This window comes from Labeo rohita, chromosome 22 (genome assembly GCF_022985175.1).
Source record: "Labeo rohita strain BAU-BD-2019 chromosome 22, IGBB_LRoh.1.0, whole genome shotgun sequence".
Taxonomy (NCBI): Eukaryota; Metazoa; Chordata; class Actinopteri; order Cypriniformes; family Cyprinidae; genus Labeo; species Labeo rohita.
The window spans coordinates 12,436,349-12,457,393 of record NC_066890.1 but is presented as its reverse complement, the minus strand read 5'-3'; the positions used below and the strand labels follow the sequence as shown (position 1 = coordinate 12,457,393).

Below are 21,045 nucleotides of genomic sequence, written 5' to 3'. Positions count from 1 at the left end.
AATTACAGCTAGGAAAACAATTAAATAATTAATCCAATACATTTAGTTAACTAACTTTAAATATTTTAGTAAACTTATTTAAAAGCTTTTCACAGTTTAACTACATTGCAGATACACTTTTTCATCATTTTACTCATGTATCATGTACAAAATATGTATTATTTGTTCAGTTGCTCATTTGTGCAATACAACATGTCTAAATGATGACAGTAAAAGGTCCCATTGTACTTTTAGTCTAAAGTCTTGCAAACAGGAAATTACATAATCCAGGCTGAGATCATATATAAACTGTGTAGAGTGAAAAAAAAAAAAAAAAAAAAAAAATCAACTTTGTGATTATATTTTATCTTTTTTTGTCTATATTCTCTAGTATGTATATCAGTGTAGTATAAGTTGTGTTCAGCAGTGTTTATTACAAACCTTGGGTTAAAAAGACAAAAAATTAAAAAGATCTAAAAAGGACAAATCATGGCAGCCTGTTCAGCAGGAGTGTTTGTAACCTTAAGAGTTTTTTGGCATTTTAAGAACAACAGTCTTTACGTTTATGAGAGGAGATGAATAGTGGGCGAAACTGAGACGGTTGAGCACTAAGATGGATTGTGTCCAAACCACACTGAGCTACTGCAGCAAACCTCAATATTCAGCTTGAAGACCCTGTTTCCACAAAGAACAACCACAGAGAGCTTCACAAAGCCAACACCCATGACCAAGCTCCATTTATAAAAACTTTAATCATTTCACCATAGGTAAGACTTGAGCACGTTAAGCGCACAGGCTGTATCTGCACAATCACAGGATGCTGAGCCTCATGAGCGCTTCTGAAGACTATAATGTTTCCCTTCGACATACAGAGCTGCTGTTTTGCTTGTGGCGCTGCTTGCACACCGCTGGCAGTTCTTCCTCTGTATATTCAGAAGTTGTGCGTGCCAGCCGCCAACTCATTTCCCTTCATGAGCCTGTGAAACCTGCGTTGGCCTACTCAAAATGTTCACAAAACCATCTATCTAGACACATATAGCACACATACATATGGAAATTGATTTAAAAGTCATTTAAATAATAAAGCGTGTCTTTAAAATGAATTAAAACAAAAAAGTAAACAAAACAAGAACACAAAAGATATAAACCAGAATTTCTTACTACATTGTTCAGGCTTGTACTTTTTTGTGTGCAATTTTGTGACTTTCAGTTCTTAGCTACTAGACATGTCAAGAAGTCTCCGTTAACACATTAAACTTTGCTACAGATCAGGCTTTTTTCTTTTTTTCTTTATAAACTGTGAACAACCATCTCAAGTTCAGACTAGGGGGAAAAAAAAGTCTGTTCTCATTGTGGTATAAAACCATAACCTTGTAACCCCAGTTCTGTGCCTCAATACCACAACAATTGCACAGTCAGTGGATATAAGAAAGCTAAAGAAAAACTGTTTAATCAGCATTGTTGTCACTATCTTTTAGGTTATATCTTGTGTAATGTTCTACTTCTTTCTAATTAAAAATAAAATGCACAGCTCAAGACAATCTGATTAAAATGTGACCCTGGACCACAAAACCAGTCATAAGTAGCACATGTATATTGTATCAATACATTGTGTGGTCAAAATTATCAATTTTTCTTTTATGCCAAAAATCATTAGGATATTAAGTAAAGATCATGTTCCATGAAGATATTTTGCAAATTTCCTACCGTAAATATATCAAAACTTAATTTTTGATTAGAAATATGTATTGCTAAGAACTTTCCAGATTTTCAAATAGTTGTATCTCAGTCAAATATTGTCCTATACATTTCCTATTTATTCAGATTTCAGATAATGTATAAATCTCAATTTCAAAAATTGACACTTATGACTAGTTTTGTGCTCCAGGGTCACAATTTCTCTAACAAAAATAACACCATTTCATTCATCTCAGCTGTTTGGCTGGCGTAGCACCCCACTATATTATGCTTGAAATTGGTTGCTGATGGCACCCGAGATATCAAGGTTTCGTTGGTTAGCATGACCATGCTAGCCCCTGCTGGTAGATTCTGTAACTACACCAAAAACTGGTCACCTCCAGGATCAACACTCCCCACCGCTGCTTTAGGCTATTTATAAATTTGAGAGATTAAATGACGTTTCTAAAAACAGAATTTTGGCTATGTATAGAAATATTTGAATTACTCTTTCTTTATATATTGTTTAAACCACCATCTCCTTCTTTCAGTATCAGACCTGGTGTTAAGAAAAAGCATTTTGTTAAAACACTGAAAAAAAAAAAAAATTACGTTTATGAGAGGAATCATAATGATAGACAGACTTTGAAAACCGTAATAAACAGCATAATTACCGTACTCTAATAAACGCCTGCCTACGTGTCTCTTTATTAAAGTTTAGAGCTTGTAACCGTTAAATGACATAACGAATCACCGAATCTTTAAGCGGTTCTTTGAACCCACTGTTCAAAAGAACCGATTTGCGCAAACGACTCACATTCAGCATGGAATCCCGCTCGGTTTCAGCGTACTTGACGCAGCCTCGTTGCTGTGTTGTGACGAAATGACGTGCCATACGTCAGCAGCCACAGCGCATGCTTCAACCCCCCTTCAGACCGTTCAGTCCAGTCCAGCCACATTCCTCAGCAGCAGGTACCACTGTATTTTGAGCTTTATTCTCAATCCGTTATCCAGTTTTAACTTTGCTATTGGCTCTTTGCATGGAATTGTCGTTTGACGTGAATTGACGTTTTATAGGCCTGACACCAACGAAGCTTGAAACGAGACTTTCTATGAGTTTCATTGCGTTATTAAAAGTGTAAGTTGAACTTTTATGCTGTTGGTTTTACTACTGTTCGTTTTTACTACTCTGCTCGTTTTACACTGTTTAGGCGAATTGAATGTACAGTTTGTTAAACCCCCTGACGTGTTATTTGTAATAAAGTGTTAAAACTTTTTAAACTGTAAACCTGGTCCATGTTAGTTCATTTGGTTCAGGTGTAATTTTTACATGAGTAAAAGGAATAGTTCAATTGTGTCATTAACAGAATTTCTTATGTTGTAAATGTGCTTGCATATATTTTTATTTTCAAAGCATGAACTATTAATTTAACCAGTTTTAGCACAAAACTTGAAATGCATGGTGTTTTCACGACGCGTCATCAATAGTCCATATTGGCGGCACTGAACTGAACGAGACTATAAGAAATATTTTGCTGATTATTGCTACTGAAAATGGTCAATAATTGTCATGTTTTGGGCTGTAATCGGTCGGACTGGGAAAAACATTTGGAGTACTGTAGACTGCCAAAAGTTTTAACAAATTAGAGGAATCTGGAATTGGAGAAGAGTGCAAAAAAAAAAAAAAAAAAAAAAAAAAAAAAAAAAATTCCGTCTGGTGGTGGTTGAGGAGAGATCCCCCCATATGATTGTAAACACAGTGAAAGCGCTATGAAGCCACATTCATTCATTCATTCATTCATAAGTATAGAAAAGAGAAAACACCCATCAGAGATTTTAGATGTAAAGTGCTTTGATGTATCAGATGTACATACAACATTTTCTAGGATATACAGCCAGAACTATACATCTTATATTTTTAAAGGATAAAAAAAATAGGAAAACTTTACATTTTAAATAGATATAGTTATTTTTAAAAAGTAAAACTAATGTACAATCTGTCGTCGTCCCATGTGTGTTGTAACCAGACAGTTAATGCCGACACCAAATTCTAAATCTGTAAAGGATTCATTATTCGAGACCGTACACATTATGCCATCTGGTGGTGAAAATGATGAACAGGCAAAACGTGTTGCGTCGTGTGGAGCTCGAGCGATAGCCTAAATACTGTTTCTCAGGTCCATCTGGTGTGTCAAGATTATCCGGTTTCTATGAAATCGTTCGGAGATAAAACGCACAAGAACTTCGATCAGGACAGCAACAAGTTTGGGGTATGTAATGTGTGAATGTGTTTTTGGGGGACAATAATGCAGTTTGCATATTAGTTTGGAGTATTACAATTGGAGTTGTGAGATTTATAAATAGCGATGCTCCGCAATGAAAAGACTTAGCCGAACAAATAAAACAAAAACGAAACAAAACAAAAAACAAAAAACAAAACAAAACAAAAAAAAAACAAACAAAAAAAAAAAAAAAACAAGCACAAAAGCGAAACCAGATACTACTGGTAAAGAAGATCGAAATTTACAATTTTTGATAAACTTTTTTCCCCCTTTTTTCAGTTGTACCATCATAATCTCTAAATGCTCTAAATGACTGCACTGACCGCATTATTATTATTAATATTATTATCATTTTTTTTTTTTTTCAAAGTTGGCATAAAAGAAAAATTTATAATTTTGACCACACAATGTATTGATACAATATACATGTGCTACTTATGACTGGTTTTGTGACCAGGGTCACATTTTTATCAGATTGTCTTGAGCTGTACATTTTATTTTTAATTAGAAAGAAGTAGAACATTTCAAGTTACTTCAAGTTTTTTTTTTGTTTTTTTTTCTTTGAAAAGCACAATATATTGTAATGATTATGATTCGATTGACTGCATAACTGCTGTACACAAACCCGGAAGGAATAGGCTCGTTCGAGATGCATTGGGGCTGCGCAGAATAAACTTATTTGAGATGCGCCTCGTCTGAAATTTAGGCGAGAGCAGGCGGATGCAGTGAGGGGAGGAGTGAAATTAGTGCAGTCAAGACGGACAGTTCTGACCTCTCCAAGTGGAACGGATAACTATGAGATCAAAGGCAAATATCGCGTTATTCGCATCAATGCGCTGTGTTGCTAATAAATATAGAATTTCAGTTCTGTTGCTTTTAAATAAAAATAAATATGGTGAATAAGACACTCAGAGCACTTGCTATTTAATTCCATACGCAGGTGCACTTAAGGCATGTCCGAATCCACTTTTGCTAGTTCAATGACAAATAAAAAAAATAACAAAACAGTCAGTGGTCCAAATTGGTTGTTCCTATTCTCTTAATGAGTCATGGGTGTGTTTTGGTCGTAACATGCAATAAACCAATCAGAGTCTCATCTTCCATTCCCTGTACCTGAAAATGATAACTGTATCAAGCTGAAAAACTTCGCGAAAAAAATCGCGCCTGGCATCACATTGGGGCGGGTGCATTATAGAGCCCAAAAATAACAGTGCTCTAACAGTTATTAGCTAAATACATTTATGAATGACAATTGACATTGAACATCAAAAAATAAAGAAGTAAAACAAAATAAAAACAGATGTAATGAAGACATTTTATAGACAATTATAGACATTTTAAGAAAGAAAATTGCCTGTTGAGAGTGTGTTGTCAGTCTGTGTACTTTGGTTGAGGAAATCAATAATGAGGAGGCTTTGATAGTTACAGATTTGAAAACTAAAAGGCGGAATAAATCATTTTAGTATAGGGTTCTTCAGGACGATATGGTTTTAAATAAAACTGTTACTATGTGTAAATAGTAGAGTGAAGCTATTTATATTATGTGAACATTAAAGGGTCCAGACACCAAGAATTCCCTATTGTGTGTCTGTTCAGAGTTTCCCATTCTGATTTAAAAGTGCCTGTACATCAAGAATAGTAAAGCAAATTCAGACAAGTGTACGGACACCTGCGGTAAAATATACGGATTTCGTGTCGTCTCCCTGGCTCCTCCCTCCATCACCTCCACCCAGGACTCTGTTTGCCATCCTCCTCCCAAGTTTCTATCTGTCATGAATCTGGCCGGTGACCTTCGGTCCGCTCACCACCAGATGTCGTTCTCGCCTTGCCATTAGGGCTGCACGATTAATCGAACGATGTCGTGAGGCGCGTTTAGTCAATGAAGCCGGTACTTTGATTAGTAGTAAAGCTCCATCACGTGCGTTCAGTACACAGAGCAAGTAATACACAGAGCCGTAAAGCACTGACAAGCTACGCCAAAATCGCGCTCAAGATCGAACTCGATTTTGCGCGCGATTTGGCGTAGCTTGTCAGTGCTTTACGGCTCTGTGTACTACTTGCCGCTCCAGCTGAACGCACATGATGGAGCTTTACTACTAATCAAAGTACCGGCTTCATTGACTAAACGCGCCTCACAACATCGTTCGATTAATCGTGCAGCCCTACTTGCCATATCACTCAGACTGTTGCATTGCACCCCGGACTACTACTCCCATCACGCTGATTGCGTCGACACCTGTGACCAATCAGGCACCCTATAAAAGCCCCTGACTTTCCCTCCGTGTTCACGGAGTATTGTGATTATCATTGTTTATTTGCATTGTTGTTTCCCTAGTTCTTGTGTTTCCTAGTTTCCTTGTTTCCTTGTTTCCTAGTTCCTGAGTTCCCTTAGTTTAACGTTCACGCCTGGCCATCTCGTCTCGTCTGTCTTGCCGCCTGCCTTCTGGACTCTCACTCGTTTGTACGGATTATCCCTCTGCTTCGCGTTATGGATTATGTTCGCCGCTGATCGACCTACGCCTGTTTCACAGACTACTCTTGTGCCTCGCCCCAACATATCTGTTTGCTGTTGTTCTGACCCTGCCTGTTCGACTATGTCTTTGTCTCGTCCTGGAAATAAAAGCTTGCAGATGAATCCGCTCACCTCTCGTCTCTCACTCAGTGTTACAGAATACTCCGTCACAACAGGATCCAGCAGCTTTTCCGGCGAACTCAGCACAGGTATGGACACTACAACAATACTATTCCGACTTAAGGCCCGCGATCACTGGAATATCATGTTTGTGAATTTCTCGCCATAGCGAACCACTCTGACCTCCCGGACTATATTCTGATAGAGGTATTTTGTGATAGCCTTAATGAACCTCTAAAGTCAAAACTCAGACGCGGGGGCCCGCGTTCGTCTCTGGCTGCATTTATGGATTATGCTTTGTTGACTGTTGGCTCTTTATTCACCGTGGGTGTCGCGGAGGAGGAATGCGACATCGCAACCATGCCGGTAATGGCAGCCGCGACGTTGAGTCAGCCAGGAACCCCGGGACACTCTTGTTTAATGATCGCTACTCCAGTGTTGAAACCCATTCATGTAATGGTGGCAACCGCAAAGCCAGTCCACAAGATGGAGGCCGCACCGGAATGCGCTCACGTAATGCCGGTGACCGCGGAGCCAGTCTACAAAATGGCGGCGAAAATATTGCAGCTGTGTTTCGAGTCAAGTCAAGTTTCCGAGTCCAGTCAAGTTGCAGCTGTGTTTCCTGAGTCAAGTAAAGTCACAGCTGCCACTCCAGAGTCAAGCAAGATTACAGCTGCTGTGCCAGTGTCAAGTCAAGTTACAGCTGCTGTTCCAGTGTTAAGTCAAGGTAAAGCTGTGTTTCCTGTGTCAAGGCAAGTCAGAGCAGCTCTTCCTAAGTCAAGTCCAGTTACAGCTGTCGTTCCTGAGTAAAGCAAAGTCAAAGCTGTCGTTCCTGAGTCAAGCAAGGTCAAAGCTGCCGTTCCAGAGTCAAGCAAGGTCAAAGCTGCCGTTCCTGAGTCAAGCAAGGTCAAAGCTGCTGTTCCTGAGCCAAGTACAGTCAAGACTGTGGTTCTTGTGTCAAGCAAAGTCAGAACGGATTTTCCTGAGTCAAGTCAAGCCACAAGTGATCTCCACGAACCAGGTCAAGCCACAGCTGACCATCGTGAGCCAAGTCAAGCCACAGCTGACCATCGTGAGCCAAGTCATGCCACAGCCGGTCTCCACGAACCAGGTCAAGTCACAGCTGATCTCCACGAGCCTAGTCAAGTCACAGTTGATCTTCATGAGCCAAGTCAAGTGATTGCTGTTGTTCCAGAGTCAAGTCATGTCCCGTCTGACGGCCCAGAGTCAAGTCATGTCCCGTCTGACGGCCCAGAGTCAAGTCACGTCCCATCTGACAGCCCAGAGCCTCGCCATGTCTCGTCTGACACCCCAAGATCACGGCCTATCATGATGGCCAGCGTGCTGGACTCACCACTAGTGTCAGTGTGGACAGCAAACATCCCAGTGGCATCAGCACCTTCTAAACCCACCATTAAAGAGGTCCTGCCACCCGCTGCTGCTCTTCCCTTAATGGCGGTCGCCATTTGGTGTGTGTGGGCTGCACACTGCGCTCCAGAGGTTCCGTCTGTTCACAAATCTGCTTCGGAGGTCTCGTCTGGTCACAAGTCTGCCCCAGAGCTCTCGTCTGTTCTCAAGTCTGCTCCAGAGGTCTCATCTGGTCACAAGTCTGCTTCGGAGGTCTCGTCTGGTCATAAGTCTGCCCCAGAGCTCTCGTCTGTTCTCAAGTCTGCTCCAGAGGTCTCATCTGATCACAAGTCTGCTTCAGAGGTCTTATCTGATCATAAGTCTGCGCCAGAGATCTCGTCTGTTCTCAAGTCTGCTCCAGAGGTCACATCTGATCACAAGTCTGCTCCAGAGGTCTCATCTGATCACAAGTCTGCTCTAGAGGTCTCGTCTGACCACGAGTCAGCTCCAGAGGCCTCTTCCTTCGGAGAAGCTGCGCCAATGCCTCCAGAGGTGTCAGCACCGGCTGTAGAACCTCCTATGGAGGCGGCGTTCCCCTATGAACTCTCTGCTTCTCTCCCTATTCTGTCTGCCTCCTCTGTCCCTGCTCTCCCCAGGTCCCAGTCCATGACGCAGGCTCCAGCTCCGCCCTGGTGGGCTCCAGCTCCGCCTGCTCCTCCCTGGAGGGCCCCTGCGCCTCCTGCTCTGCCCTGGAGGGCCCCTGCGCCTCCTGCTCTGCCCTGGAGGGTTCCTGCGCCTCCTGCTCTGCCTCCTGCTCCGCCCTGGTGGGCTCCTGCCCTGCCGGTCATGCCTCAGTCACCGGGTCCTCCGCATGGACCTAGTCCTCCAACCCTCGCCCTGTCTTGCTCCCGCCCCACCACTCCCTTGGACTGTTGTTCGGTTGGAGCGTCTGGAAGCCGCTCTTTGGGGGGGGAATCTCTGTCAAGAATCTGGTCGGTGACCTTCGGTCTGCTCACCACTAGATGTGGTTCTTGCCTTGCCATATCACTCAGACTGTTGCATTGCACCCTGGACTACTACTCCCATCACCCATCACGTTGATTGCGTCGACACCTGTGACCAATCAGGCGCACTATAAAAGCCCCGGACTTTCCCTCCGTGTTCACAGAGTATTGTGATTATCGTTGTGTTTATTTGCATTGTTGTTTCCCTAGTTTTTGTAGTTCCTAGTTCCTAGTTTCCTTGTTTCCTTGTTTCCTAGTTCCTGAGTTCCCTTAGTTTAACGTTCACACCTGGCCATCTCGTCTTGTCTGTCTCGCCGCCTGCCTTCTGGACTCTCGCTCGTTTGTACGGATTATCCCTCTGCTTTGCGTTATGGATTATGTTCGCCGCTGATCGACCTACACCTATTTCACAGACTACTCTTGTGCCTCGCCCCAACATATCTGTTTGCTGTTGTTCTGACCCTGCCTGTTCGACTATGCCTTTGTCTCATCCTGGAAATAAAAGCTTGCAGATGAATCCGCTCGCCTCTCGTCTCTCACTCAGTGTTACACTATCTATGCCTTCCTCTTTTATTTATGGCGCATGGACGTCTCTGAGAGGGGGCGATATGTCAAGACTATTGACCTGTTTTGTGTTGTGTTGCCACTGTTTCAGTTCCTGTTTTTCTTATTTGTTCAAGTTCCTGTTCTTATTTAGTTTGATTATGAATCAAACCTTTGCACCTGTGTTTCCAATTATCCTGTGTATTTAAGTTCCTGTCTTTGCACTTTGTCACTGTCGGGTCTACTTGTTGTGTTTGTGTGTCTGCTAAGCCTCTTTTGTAAATTATCCCTTGTGTTTGTTTATTAAAGACTGTTTAATGTTTCTCCACGTCTCCAGCATGTTCCTGAGGCAGCGTATCGTAACAGCATACCTGTTCTCAGATAAAATGACAACAAGAACACATAATCATCTCTGTTGGAATGCTCTTCTCCTGTGCTCGTTTACACTGGTTTTCGAAACAGCGGCACCTCTCTATCCTTTTTGTGCAACAGCAGTTGTTGTGGCCACGTGATGTAATGCTCAAATCTTGTTTGAAGGCCCATGTTTTACTTTGTGAAACTGAGAAGATTTGTTGGACTGGGTGGGAAAAAAACATTCGCTTTTTTGGTGCATAGATGTTCACGGTCTATGTGGAAGTATTCATAGGAATGTGTTGTTTTATTCCATTGCATCATTGCGTCCGATATTCGTTTCCCTTTTTCACGGTCATTATTTCTCATACTCTGTTTGGTTAACAATACACCATAGGTGTTTGTACTTACTGTTTGTACTTATATCACTACATGGAAAATCATGCCATTGTCCACTGCTTATCGTAGCACAATAATCTCTGTCTTCTGGTTGTGAATGTTCCCAGTCCAGATAGACCACAGGTTCACCTGAAGACCACTGCCATTCATCACAACCCGTCTTCTGCAGCCCAATCCAGACATACTGAAAACCTTCAACATCCATACTCTCCTTCATCTCATTCATGTCATTCATGTTGTCAATGGTGGCCAGATCTGTGTAATTCTCTTTGCAGTATCTCTGAGCTTCATTCCAGTTCTTGTTCTCATTTATAAAGTGATACTGACGCTGAACACATTCAGATATGGTGCAGAGAGCTGTGAAAGAGAGGCTTTGCTTCAACACTTTTCATAACAGGATCAAACCTAATGAAACTAGAATCCATAAATAAAACCACAAACGCACTCACCAATGAGAAGAAGAATGAAATATAGAATTTGGTCCATTTCTGTGGAAGATACACATTGAAAAACTTAAATATCACGCAGTTTCATTTTAGTGTAAAAAAATGACTTCAGTGATAATCAAAAATCAATTTTAACAGGAGCAAAAATGCACCGTGCAAATAAAAACAAAATATCTCAAAAGTCTAATTCTAGTTGAACATATAAGTTGTTTTTACTTTAGCGGTTGTGTGTTTCTGTCTTTAGCTTAAAACTACAGTATGCGATTATTATATCTGCTCTCTTCCGTCCTTTAGTATCACATCATTTGTTTATTACTCTAAAACAAAAGGCCTTTTCACGTCAGCAGGAAGTGTGTTAATTTGAATGTGGTAGAGACTGGAGGGTCTGTATGTCCCATAATAAAGTATCGCATTTCCATAACAGCTTCACAGAAAAAATACACTTCAACATGTTGCATTGTGACTGTTTCCCCTGTGACAGTGACTGTTTCCCTTGAGGGAAAAGACACTACGGAGATCACAACCTGCCCAGAAGGGGGGTAAAAGTGAAAATATCATGAGTGAAGAGACCTGAGGTGGGCTCCACACCAGGGGAGACTACCATAACTCAGAACTCCGAGACAGGATTGTCACAGGGGAAACACCGCATCACAAGGAATACAGGTGGAATTACACACATGGGGCCACGTGAGGAGCCACTACATATGGGGCACTAATCCAACCAAGATTTACCTTGCGTTGGATTCTTATAGCGAGTTCCTCCGCCGAACTCAACCATGTCCGGAAGTGCTAAGTGATGGAAAGGTTGTTCAGGGTTCATATAAGGAAACTTACTGAACTTGTAATAGCGTAATCACCATGAGGGAAAGCGCTATAGCAAGCTCTACACCAAACCAGTGTCCTGAGTCGAAGAGCTTGCATTCAAGACTCTAGCAGGCACTGGTTTCATGCGCAGGTTATAAAACCTGGCAAATGTGTTAGGTGTAGCCCAAGCTCTGCAGATGTCTGTTAAAGAGACCCGTTGCACATGCACCCCAGCCTGTCTTGAAGGCATCTGTTGTAAAAACAATGCGTCTGGACACTTGTTTCAAGGGCACTTCTGACCGCAGGAACGAAATGTCTCCCCAAGGGCTGAAGGTTTTCCGACATAACTGTGTGATGTTCACACGGTATGTGCCCATCTCGGGACTCGGATATGAAGCCAGTGCTGTAGCAGTCTCATGTGCATCAGGCCCAGCAGCATGAATGCAGCTGAGGATGCCATGTGCCCCAGGAGCCTCTGAAAATGTTTCAGGGGAAACGCTGTTCTGCATCTGAGTGCTTTCACGCACCTCAGCACTGAGCAGTCTTGGGAAAGACGTGCATTCATATTGACAGAGTCCAGCTCCACACCAAGAAAAGAGATACCCTGCGTTGGGGAGAGTTTGCTCTTTTCCCAGCTGACTCGAAGTCCCAAACAAGCGAGGTGGTTGAGAACCACATCCCTGTGGGTGCAAACCAGATTTGGCAAGTGAGCTAGAATCAAGATAGTTGAGAATGCGAATCGTCAAGCCAGTCGTCAAGACAGTTGGGAATGCGAATGCCCACTTTCCTGACAGGGGCAAGGGCAACCTCCGCAACCTTCGTAAAGATGCGGGACGACAGGGAAAGGCCGAAGGGAAGAACCTTGTACTGATAAGCCCGACCCTTGAAGGCAAACCGCAGGAATGACCTGTGTCTTGGAAGGATCGAGACATGAAAGTATGCGTCTATGGATTGGATCGCATAGCCGAGTCAAATGGTCCTGAGAAGCCAGCGAGAGGGATTGGGGAGGTTCAGCCAATGTAGAAAACTCTCCACTAGGGGTCTCAAAGGAGTTACACCCGACGTACCTGGAGTGCAGGAAATTTTGGCTGGAAAAACGGCCTTTGGCTGGAGGTAAGAAGCCCCGAGGACCACTGGCTGTTTTGCCGGGTGAATCTATTTTGTGGGAACCAGTCAGAGTATCTCCCCAGCATGGAGCAGGTGGAGGCTGCTGCCTCGGCAGAGCTGGGCTGGCGTTTGCCGCACGCTGAGGCAGAATGTGTTTAATGGCCTCGGGTTTGCTTCTTTACTTTGGAGAACTGCTGGGCAAATTCTTCCATGGTATCGCCAGAGAGACCAACCTGGGAAATGGGAGTGTTGAGAAAGCGAACATTCTCAGCATCTTGCATCTCCACCAGGTTTAGCCACAGGTGGCGCTCCTGGACCACCATAGTGGACATCGCCATCCCCAGCACCTGCGTTGTGACCTTTGCAGCTCGGAAAGCATAGTCGGTTGCAGAACGCAGCTCCTGCAGGAGGTCTGGGCCAGGAACACCCTCGTGCAGATCTTTTAGTACCTTGGCTTGGTAGATCTGTAGTATAGCCATGACATGCAGGGTGGATGCAGCTTGCCCAGAGGTCGTGCAAGCCTTTGCCACGAGAGCAGAAGAAAACTTACAAGCCCTGGACGGGAGTCTCAGGTCGCCCCTCCAGTGTCACACTCGACACAATAATAGAGTGAATGACAGATAGGGAACACTCCTTTGTGGTTGTTCTTGTTTGAAGCTCAGATTGTGGTTAAAAGTAAATTGTCATGGTAGGCAATCATAACAATAAAATCTCTTATTTTATTGGATACAATAACACTGTATTCAGCACAGACGGCTACAGTAATATGTAAGCAACATGTATATACATGATTGTGTTTTTGAGAAAGCAATGTTTATGGGGGTTAGTGAAAAACTAAAATTTTAAGTCACAGCAATATTGGAGAAGCTGTTAAGCACCCCATGTTAGGGTATCAGGTGCCCATCTCAATGCATTAGGGTGAGAATATCATGTCAGGATTGTAATTGTTGGGTGAATTTATCTTTTAAAGTAAAGACTGAAAGAGTTGTTGAAGCTTAATGGTGGTGATGTTGAAGTCATGTGACCATGGTGTATTTATTTATTATTATTATTATTTTTTTTAATAATCTATGGTTAGTTTTTTACTTCTGCCGACTGTATTTTCCACCAGGTTGTTGAGGTACCAATCAGTACCGACTGTACTAAGTAATTATTATGAATATAGTTGTGAGGGCATCTTTAGACACATAGTTGTGTTTGTAATTTAGTTTGTAGACAATGGTTGATGTAGAATTATTTACTGAACCACTGAAAAGTTTGTACATTAATAAAAACTTGCATTTGGATTTTCACTGTCACACCCAGTCAGGCCCAGTCCGTTACAATCAGAAAAGAAACCAACAGTCATGGATGCTAACCACAAATAAGTATTTTTTTTTTTTTTTGTTAAATGAAAGTTAAATGCCTTGGACACTTTTTTGTCATACCTTCATTTATTTTTCATTATATACTTCCGCAAGCTTTTTATGTATAGTATATAATTTGTGTTAGCTTTGCAAACTCAGTTTTAGGATATGAAAAATATCACACACATTTTTTAATATTTATAAAAAACAGGGTTGCCAACTCTCACGCATTTGGCGTGAGACACACGCTTTCAGGCTCTGTCTCACGCTCTCACTCTTCCCATGTAAATCTCACGCCAAATTACCAACCCTGCTTGTGATTTTATACAAAATTTCAGCTTTCAAATGTTTTAAGTTTTGATACTAAATTCAAACGACAAATACTGTTTTGGCACACTTAATGTGGCGTAAAGCGTAAAATGTAGAGCTTCTGTTAACGCCAGTGCCAACCAACGTTGACAGTACATTTGAATGTGTTTAAGTAGGATAGAGATGACAGCTTCACTATACATATATACATACATACATACATACATATATATATATATATATATATATATTGTGACGAGCGTCCCGAAGGAGCATCAGCATCGCCCTGGAAACAAACAAGCTCAACTCATTCACGCTCATCACACCGGGATCGGTACATATATATATATATATATATATTGTGACGAGCGTCCCGAAGGAGCATCAGCATCGCCCTGGAAACAAACAAGCTCAACTCATTCACGCTCATCACACCGTGATCGGTCGCAGCTGCGACTCATCAACTGGCGTCCTTATAAGCGGCGTGCTGCCGACTCACTGGGAGAACGATCTCCAAAGAGCTCACATGCTAACGTTTTCTCTCCCTCTTCTACACAGAGAGCAGCTGACGACCGAACCCTCCTCACCGTTCACTGGATCCACCCTGAGCACGAAGACTGAGAGCACGCCTTACCATAAGCATCACTTGTTTTATCTTCATTGTTAATAAACCACCCTCCGGGGCTTCAACACTGAGTTTTCTGTCCTGTATTCCTTCACCCCGTGACTACTTTAAAATGCTGCTAAAAAAAAGCATTCGGCTGCATTTTTATCCCCTTATAAACAGATATGGAATATATATATATAACTTAAAAATTGGCAACCACAAAAATGACTTAACAGTACACAATCTACAATACACTCCACATTTGGACAATAATTCAAATATTATCATTTAGAATATTTAATTATTTTGAATAAGGTTATTTATTTATTACTATCTGTCCGTTTGTTTCATACTAAGAAGACACATGGCGTGTTTGACATTTTCTGCTTGGAAAGTTTAACTGAGGCTTGTTTTACGTCAAAACAACAGATGGTCAGACAGATACAAGCAAATGATAGATAAGCAGGGCTGGAAATGGGGGGTCGGGGGACGGAGTGTGGGTAGTGAATTTCGAGGGGGGACAGTGTTGTGCAAAATTTCGACTGCCTGTCAGAATTCGACTGCCCTCCGCGTGCATGCGCATGACGTCATTTGTTGACAATCGATCCGGCCAATGAATTCAATACCCGTTTGTGTTGCCCTTTCATTTTCATTTAATTTTATTTATTTTATGTAGTTACTGAACTCTTATGAGGATAAACATTGTTTGTTAAATGCATTGAGAACATACAAAATTATTTTTAATATTTAATTTTTAAAAAATTAAAAACGAATGAAAAAAATTGCACACAGTTTGCTCTTGAAAGCTTTTTGAAACCAACCTTGTTCGCCCAAGTTACACCACAACACCATCGAATGTTCAAGTCTTCTCATTTTTCATAAACCAACAGGGTATGAGCCAGGTCTTGTATTCTATTATTTGTAATAGAATGTAGTATTTCTTGTAAAATGTTTGTTTATATACATTAAAATATATTTGATACATTGAATTGAACATAAAAAGCAGACTGTTATACTGTTACATTAAAATGATTAAATATAGAATTTTCATTCAATGAATGATGGAAGTTAAATGTATCACAATTTCCACACAAACAAATCACTATGACCATAAGAGGAAAGATTTCTCCCTTTGAAGCTTAAGTCCCAATCTTCTCATCAATCACACTTTACAGTCATGTATCTCCTGTACATGGCAGTGTAATTTTGGCAGGTGTCCCACTGGAAAGCTCTTGTTTTTGTGTCTTCTCAGCAAACACTCTTTATCACCAGCATGATTGTGATGTGCTTGTGAACCTGTACAGTGGAGCTGGGAGGGCTACATAATTTCAGCACGTGTATTACTGTAGTAGAAATATTACATTTGATGTTATATGAGAAATAAGAAATCTGAAATAAGCAGAATCGATTGCACATAGCATTATATTACATAGAAATTACACAGTGGGAAAAAACGTTACATTGTATAATTTGTTTTGTAAAATCATCAAATCCTTCCACATTGGGATTTAGTTTTTTTTTTTTTTTTTTTTTTTTAATTAGTATGCCATCCAAACACATATTGACTGTGCTAATTTAACCCTTGTGCATAAAGGAAAGTTACGCTTATTCTGAGGTCCTTAGAGGTCCTTGTTTGTTTGGGAGCGGAGCATGCGCCGTCAGCTCTCGAGGGGGCTGATTGCCCGCATTGTGTGTGGCTTTTGCTGCGCATGCTCCGCTTCCGGAGGGCTCTCTTTGAGAAGGGAGCTCTCACCAGCGTTCCCGCTTCTGCCAAGGCAGAGTGGCGCCTGCATTCGTGGGGATCACTGGTAGAAGAAATGGAGACGAGAAAGTCCCTTTCTTCTTCCTCCCCCACCAGATCCAGCGCTCCTTCTGGGTCAGAAGCCTGCTCGGTGGTCTCTTCCCCCCAAGGAGACGCTTCGACGCTTCGTGTTTCGTCGTGGACACAGAGTTGCTCAAAGAGACTGGGGACACACCCCCCAGTCTTTTCAGTACGAGGAGCTATTACAGGTGGTGACTCATGCGGTAGCCACATTAAAATTTACTGGCCCGCCGAGACTTTATCTGAGCGGCCAAAGAGCAAACTAGATGAAAGATTTTTAAAATCTAAACCACCACCTCTATGCCGGGGCTTGCCGTTTTTTCCCGACTTCCACACTGAGGTGTCGAGGTTGTGGAAAAAACCTTGGCCCGTGTTCACTCTCCATCTACTGTCAACTACAGTAATGTGGTGGGCATGGGTGAACACAGATACAGGGCGATGCCCCGGGTTGAACAGACGCTCGCGAGCTATCTGTCCCCTGGTGCTGCATCGTCCCTGAAAGCCCCGGCTCTACCCAGTAAACCTTTGAGAACTACATCTTCTTTACTGGGTAAAGGGTACTCAGCAGGTCAGGCTGCCTACACACCATGGCGGTGTTGCAGGCATATCAGGCTGATCTGCTGAAAGAGCTTGACGAGGGCGAGAAAGTGAAGGCAAACGATGTCAGTGAGCTGCGTCGTGCTGCCGATCTCTGCCTGCATGCCACCAAAGAGACCGCCCGCACCATTGGGCGGTCTATGGCAGCTATGGTGGCTGCGGAAAGACACCTCTGGCTGACCCTGTCCAACATGAGAAAGAAGGACAGGATCTACCTCCTAGATGGCCCGCTGGTGCCTTCGGGCCTGTTCGGTGATGCCGTCACCTCGGTCGTCGACAGGTACCAACAGGCATGGCAGCAGGCGGCGGCATTCCAGAGGTTCCTTCCTCACCTCTCTCGCTCTGGGGCTGCTGGGCAGGAGCAGCCCCACCTCAGTACCAGCTCCACGTATCGGGACACACAGAAACAGAGCATCGCTTCCAGCGCTCCCCCACAGCTGGATCGGGAGGCTCAGCCGCGTTCTAAGCCGGGGTCTTCGAAGCCTAAGATCGATCTGAGGGCCGTTCTTCGGGCTAAGAAGGCCTCGGTGAAGAAGTCCTGACACCACAGAAGAGCGGGCACCACCTCCAATCATGGTGTCCGTCTCTCCTCAGTGGCCTCACGAGATCGGTCTGTTTACCCTGGCACCTCCAGTGCTTCAGGGCACAGTGGACCCCGTTGAGCGCATCTCGCAGCATCTGCCTGAGTTTGTAGCGGGGCTGGGGGGCTCGCTGCCTTGAAAGAGGTCTCCAAAACAGCTAGAACGGTCGTCCCCTGCCAGTCCTCCGCTTCAGGGCACTGAGCTAGCCACTCTAAGAACACCAGAGGTCAGTTTTGAGAGGCTGATTCCCTTAGCAGAACGTCTGGCAGCGTGGAAGCTTCTGCCAAACGTATCTCAATGGGTCTTGCATACTGTAGAGAAAGGTTACAGAATTCAGTTTGGCTCTCCGCCGCCTCCTTTCAACGGGGTTCTTCCCACACTTGTGGGCCCCAAGCAGGCTCTGGTCATCAAACAAGAAGTAAACGCTCTCTTGAGGAAGGAGGCCATCGAGGTGGTCCCAGAGGAGGCATCCCTCACCGGTTGGGGAGCGATCATGAGTGGTGGCCCAGCCCATGGTCTGTGGAGCGGTTGCCATCTCACGTGGCACATCAACTGTCTGGAGATGCTGGCTGTGTTTCAAGTATTAAAATACTTTCTCCCAGACCTGAGAGGCCATCATGTGCTGGTGCGCACCGACAACACAGTGGTGGTCTCTTACATCAATCACCAAGTAGGTCTGCGGTCACGCCCCCTGAACAGGCTGGCGCACCAGATCCTCTTGTGTGCCCAGGGGAAACTTCTCTCACTCAGAGCAGTTCATATTCCTGGGCATCTCAATCAGGGACCAGACGTCCTGCCGGGGAATGGGCCTCAGCCCCTGAGGTGGTGGAGCTCATTTGGAGCCAGTTTGGTCAAGCTCAAGTGGATCTATTTGCGACTCAGGAGACTTCGCAATGTCCCCTTTGGTTCTCTCTGAGTCATCCAGCTCCCCTGGGACTGGATGCCATGGTACAGACGTGGGCGAGGCTTCGTCTGTATGCATTTCCCCTGATTGCTCTGCTCCCAGGAGTTCTGGAGAGAGTGTGCTGGGACGGCATTTCACTTCTGCTAGTAGCCCCGTTCAGGCCGGGCCGAGTATAGTTCTTGGACCTGATTTCTCTCCTCGACGGCCCTCCTTGGGAAATTCCAGTCAGGAGGGATCTCCTCTCACAGGCGGGGGGCACGATTCTTAACCCCCATCCGGAGTTATGGAAGCTGTGGGGGTGGCCCAACTCATAGCCTCCGGTCTCTCAACTCAGCTCCCTCAACTAGGAAAATATACGCTTGAAGGTGGAATCTCTTGGTGTGGCAAACGCCAACTTGACCCAGTCCACTGCCCAGTAGGTTCAGTGCTGGAGTTCCTACAGGCTAGATTTGACTAGGGTTTAACTTACTCCATCTTAAAGGTTTACGTGACAGCCATTTTTGCTTTCCACGTCCCTCTTGAAAGCCCCTCGTTGGGTAGACACCCCCTAGTGTCACGTTTGCTCCGCAGTGTGCTGTGGCTGAGGCCGCCAGTATGCTCTCGCGTCCCTACGTGGGACCTGGCCGTTGTCTTAGAGGCTCTTTGTAAACCACTTTTTGAGCCCCTTGAGGAGATTTCGGACAGGTTTCTGTCCCTGAAAACTGCATTTCTTCTTGCTATCTCGTCTCTCAAGAGAGTCGGTGACTTGCAGGCCCTTTCTGTGGCCCCTTCTTATTTAGACTTTGCGCCTGGTATGGCCAAAGCGTTCTTGCACCTGAAACCAGGGTACGTCCCCAAGGTGCCCTCCTCAGTGCCATGGTCCATTGTGCTGGAAGCTTTCAGTCCTCCTCCTTTCAGAGAGCCAGAACAACACAAGCTTAACTGTATGTGTCCATTGCGAGCACTGGATGCATACGTCTACAGAGCTGCCCTGTGGAGGAAGACAGACCAATTGTTTGTGTGTTTTGGTCCCTATAACAAGGGTCAACCTGCCTCTAGGCAGACCCTACGTTGGTGGATCATGGATGCCCGGGTTACACTGTGTCTCTGAGCCATACTTTCGGCATCCCTGCAGCGCTCCTTGTGGCATAAGCTGCTGGCTGCATTCACCACACATGCTTTTATAGCTTCCTGGTTCTCTACGTCACCCCGCCCGTGACGCTTCTCTCTCTCTCTCTCTCTCTCTCTCTTTTGGACTGGATTACACATATGTTCAGAGCACGGTCACATTCCCAAAGCGTTTCTTGATGCAGCGTCTCGTTCCCACGAGGAACTAGGGTTACATATGTAACCCAGGGCGTTTTTAGGGTTGATACCTCAAAAAATTAGCTTTAAGTACGATTTTTGGGCGCAGTACCAAACTTTTTCCATTAGATGCCACCAAAACTCCACAGTGGTGGAATTTGTGATTTGCAGTTACAAAATTTGTCTCTCTCCAAATTTTATATGCACTCACATAGGCTACAACCACTTTCAGACATCTATGCCATTGGATAAATACAGATCCGAAATCATAACATGAAATAGTTTAGTAGCTATGATACTGGTTTTGAAATCAAATATTTGCATAGTTCTGACAGGAAACACTGGCATCTAACAATGCCTATGAAAAAAACAATTAATCTTAAAAAATGAAGTATATGCATAAACCCAAATATGAAATAAATCAGTTATCGAAGAAGCATGTGTCCTATTCTGTGTCCTACACTCCTCAAACATTGATATGTCAGTTTAGAGCAGTCAATGCAATTTATTAAAAAAGGGCTAAAAGACGTTTTCTTAACGCTTTCTTGAACATTCTGTGGCGTAATTTCGGTTGAAAATATTACAAAAAATATTAAACAAGAAACATGATTTCTTAAAAATTATTTATTTTATTCATCATTTTATAATTGAATGTCAAAAATATAAAACAAACCAGTGTGTTCTTAACAAATTCAACAAACAATGTTTATCCACATAAGGATGCAGTAACTACATAAAATAAATTAAATAAAATGAATATTAAATTAAATTAATTTGGCCGCACTAATATCAACAAATGACGTCATGTGCGTGCACGCAGAGGGCAATCGAATTCTGTCAGGCAGTCGAAATTTGGTGCAACAACGGCGTTTCAGTTCCAACTGGCTGTTTATTTAGAAATTAGAGCGATCTATTTTATCCGTTCAAAAGAATGCGAAAGCGATCCCAGTTCTACACATAAACGTATAGCGCAATGTAGACTAAAACCTAGCATGATGTTTGTATATGTTTCGCTGCGCAATAC

The 21,045-nt window shown here is 43.5% G+C and overlaps 2 protein-coding genes across 8 annotated transcripts in view; one reads left to right on the top strand and one right to left on the bottom strand.

The window, feature by feature from the left end:
- Positions 1-2,506: 2,506 nt before the first annotated feature.
- The window catches only part of hykk.2 (hydroxylysine kinase, tandem duplicate 2), a 250,973-nt gene continuing 232,434 nt past the window's right edge, over positions 2,507-21,045 (top strand). The window contains exons 1-3 of one of the 7 annotated variants that reach the window (XM_051094275.1): positions 2,568-2,794; positions 6,601-6,659; positions 6,740-10,140. In XM_051094275.1, coding sequence (XP_050950232.1) covers positions 7,900-9,018 — 1,119 coding nt within the window. In that variant the 5' untranslated portion in view covers positions 2,568-2,794; positions 6,601-6,659; positions 6,740-7,899 and the 3' untranslated portion in view covers positions 9,019-10,140. Of the gene's footprint in view, positions 3,927-6,451; positions 10,141-21,045 lie in introns of those variants that run through there. The other 6 variants (XM_051094274.1, XM_051094277.1, XM_051094273.1 and 3 more) reach the window with 6 other exon arrangements.
- LOC127153270 (C-type lectin domain family 17, member A) lies at positions 10,174-10,714 on the bottom strand. The gene is made up of 2 exons (XM_051094278.1): positions 10,664-10,714; positions 10,174-10,571 (listed from the first exon to the last, which is right to left on the bottom strand). Exons 1-2 carry the CDS (start codon positions 10,698-10,700, stop codon positions 10,174-10,176), a joined length of 435 nt encoding a protein of 144 aa, XP_050950235.1. The 5' UTR covers positions 10,701-10,714.

Excerpts from the sequence above, each read along its gene's own strand:
- LOC127153270 (XM_051094278.1), bottom strand. The coding sequence starts at position 10,700 with ATGGACCAAATTCTATATTTCATTCTTCTTCTCATTG. Across the intron at positions 10,572-10,663 it reads TTTCATTCTTCTTCTCATTG|CTCTCTGCACCATATCTGAA; the intron begins GTGAGTGCGTTT and ends TCTCTTTCACAG.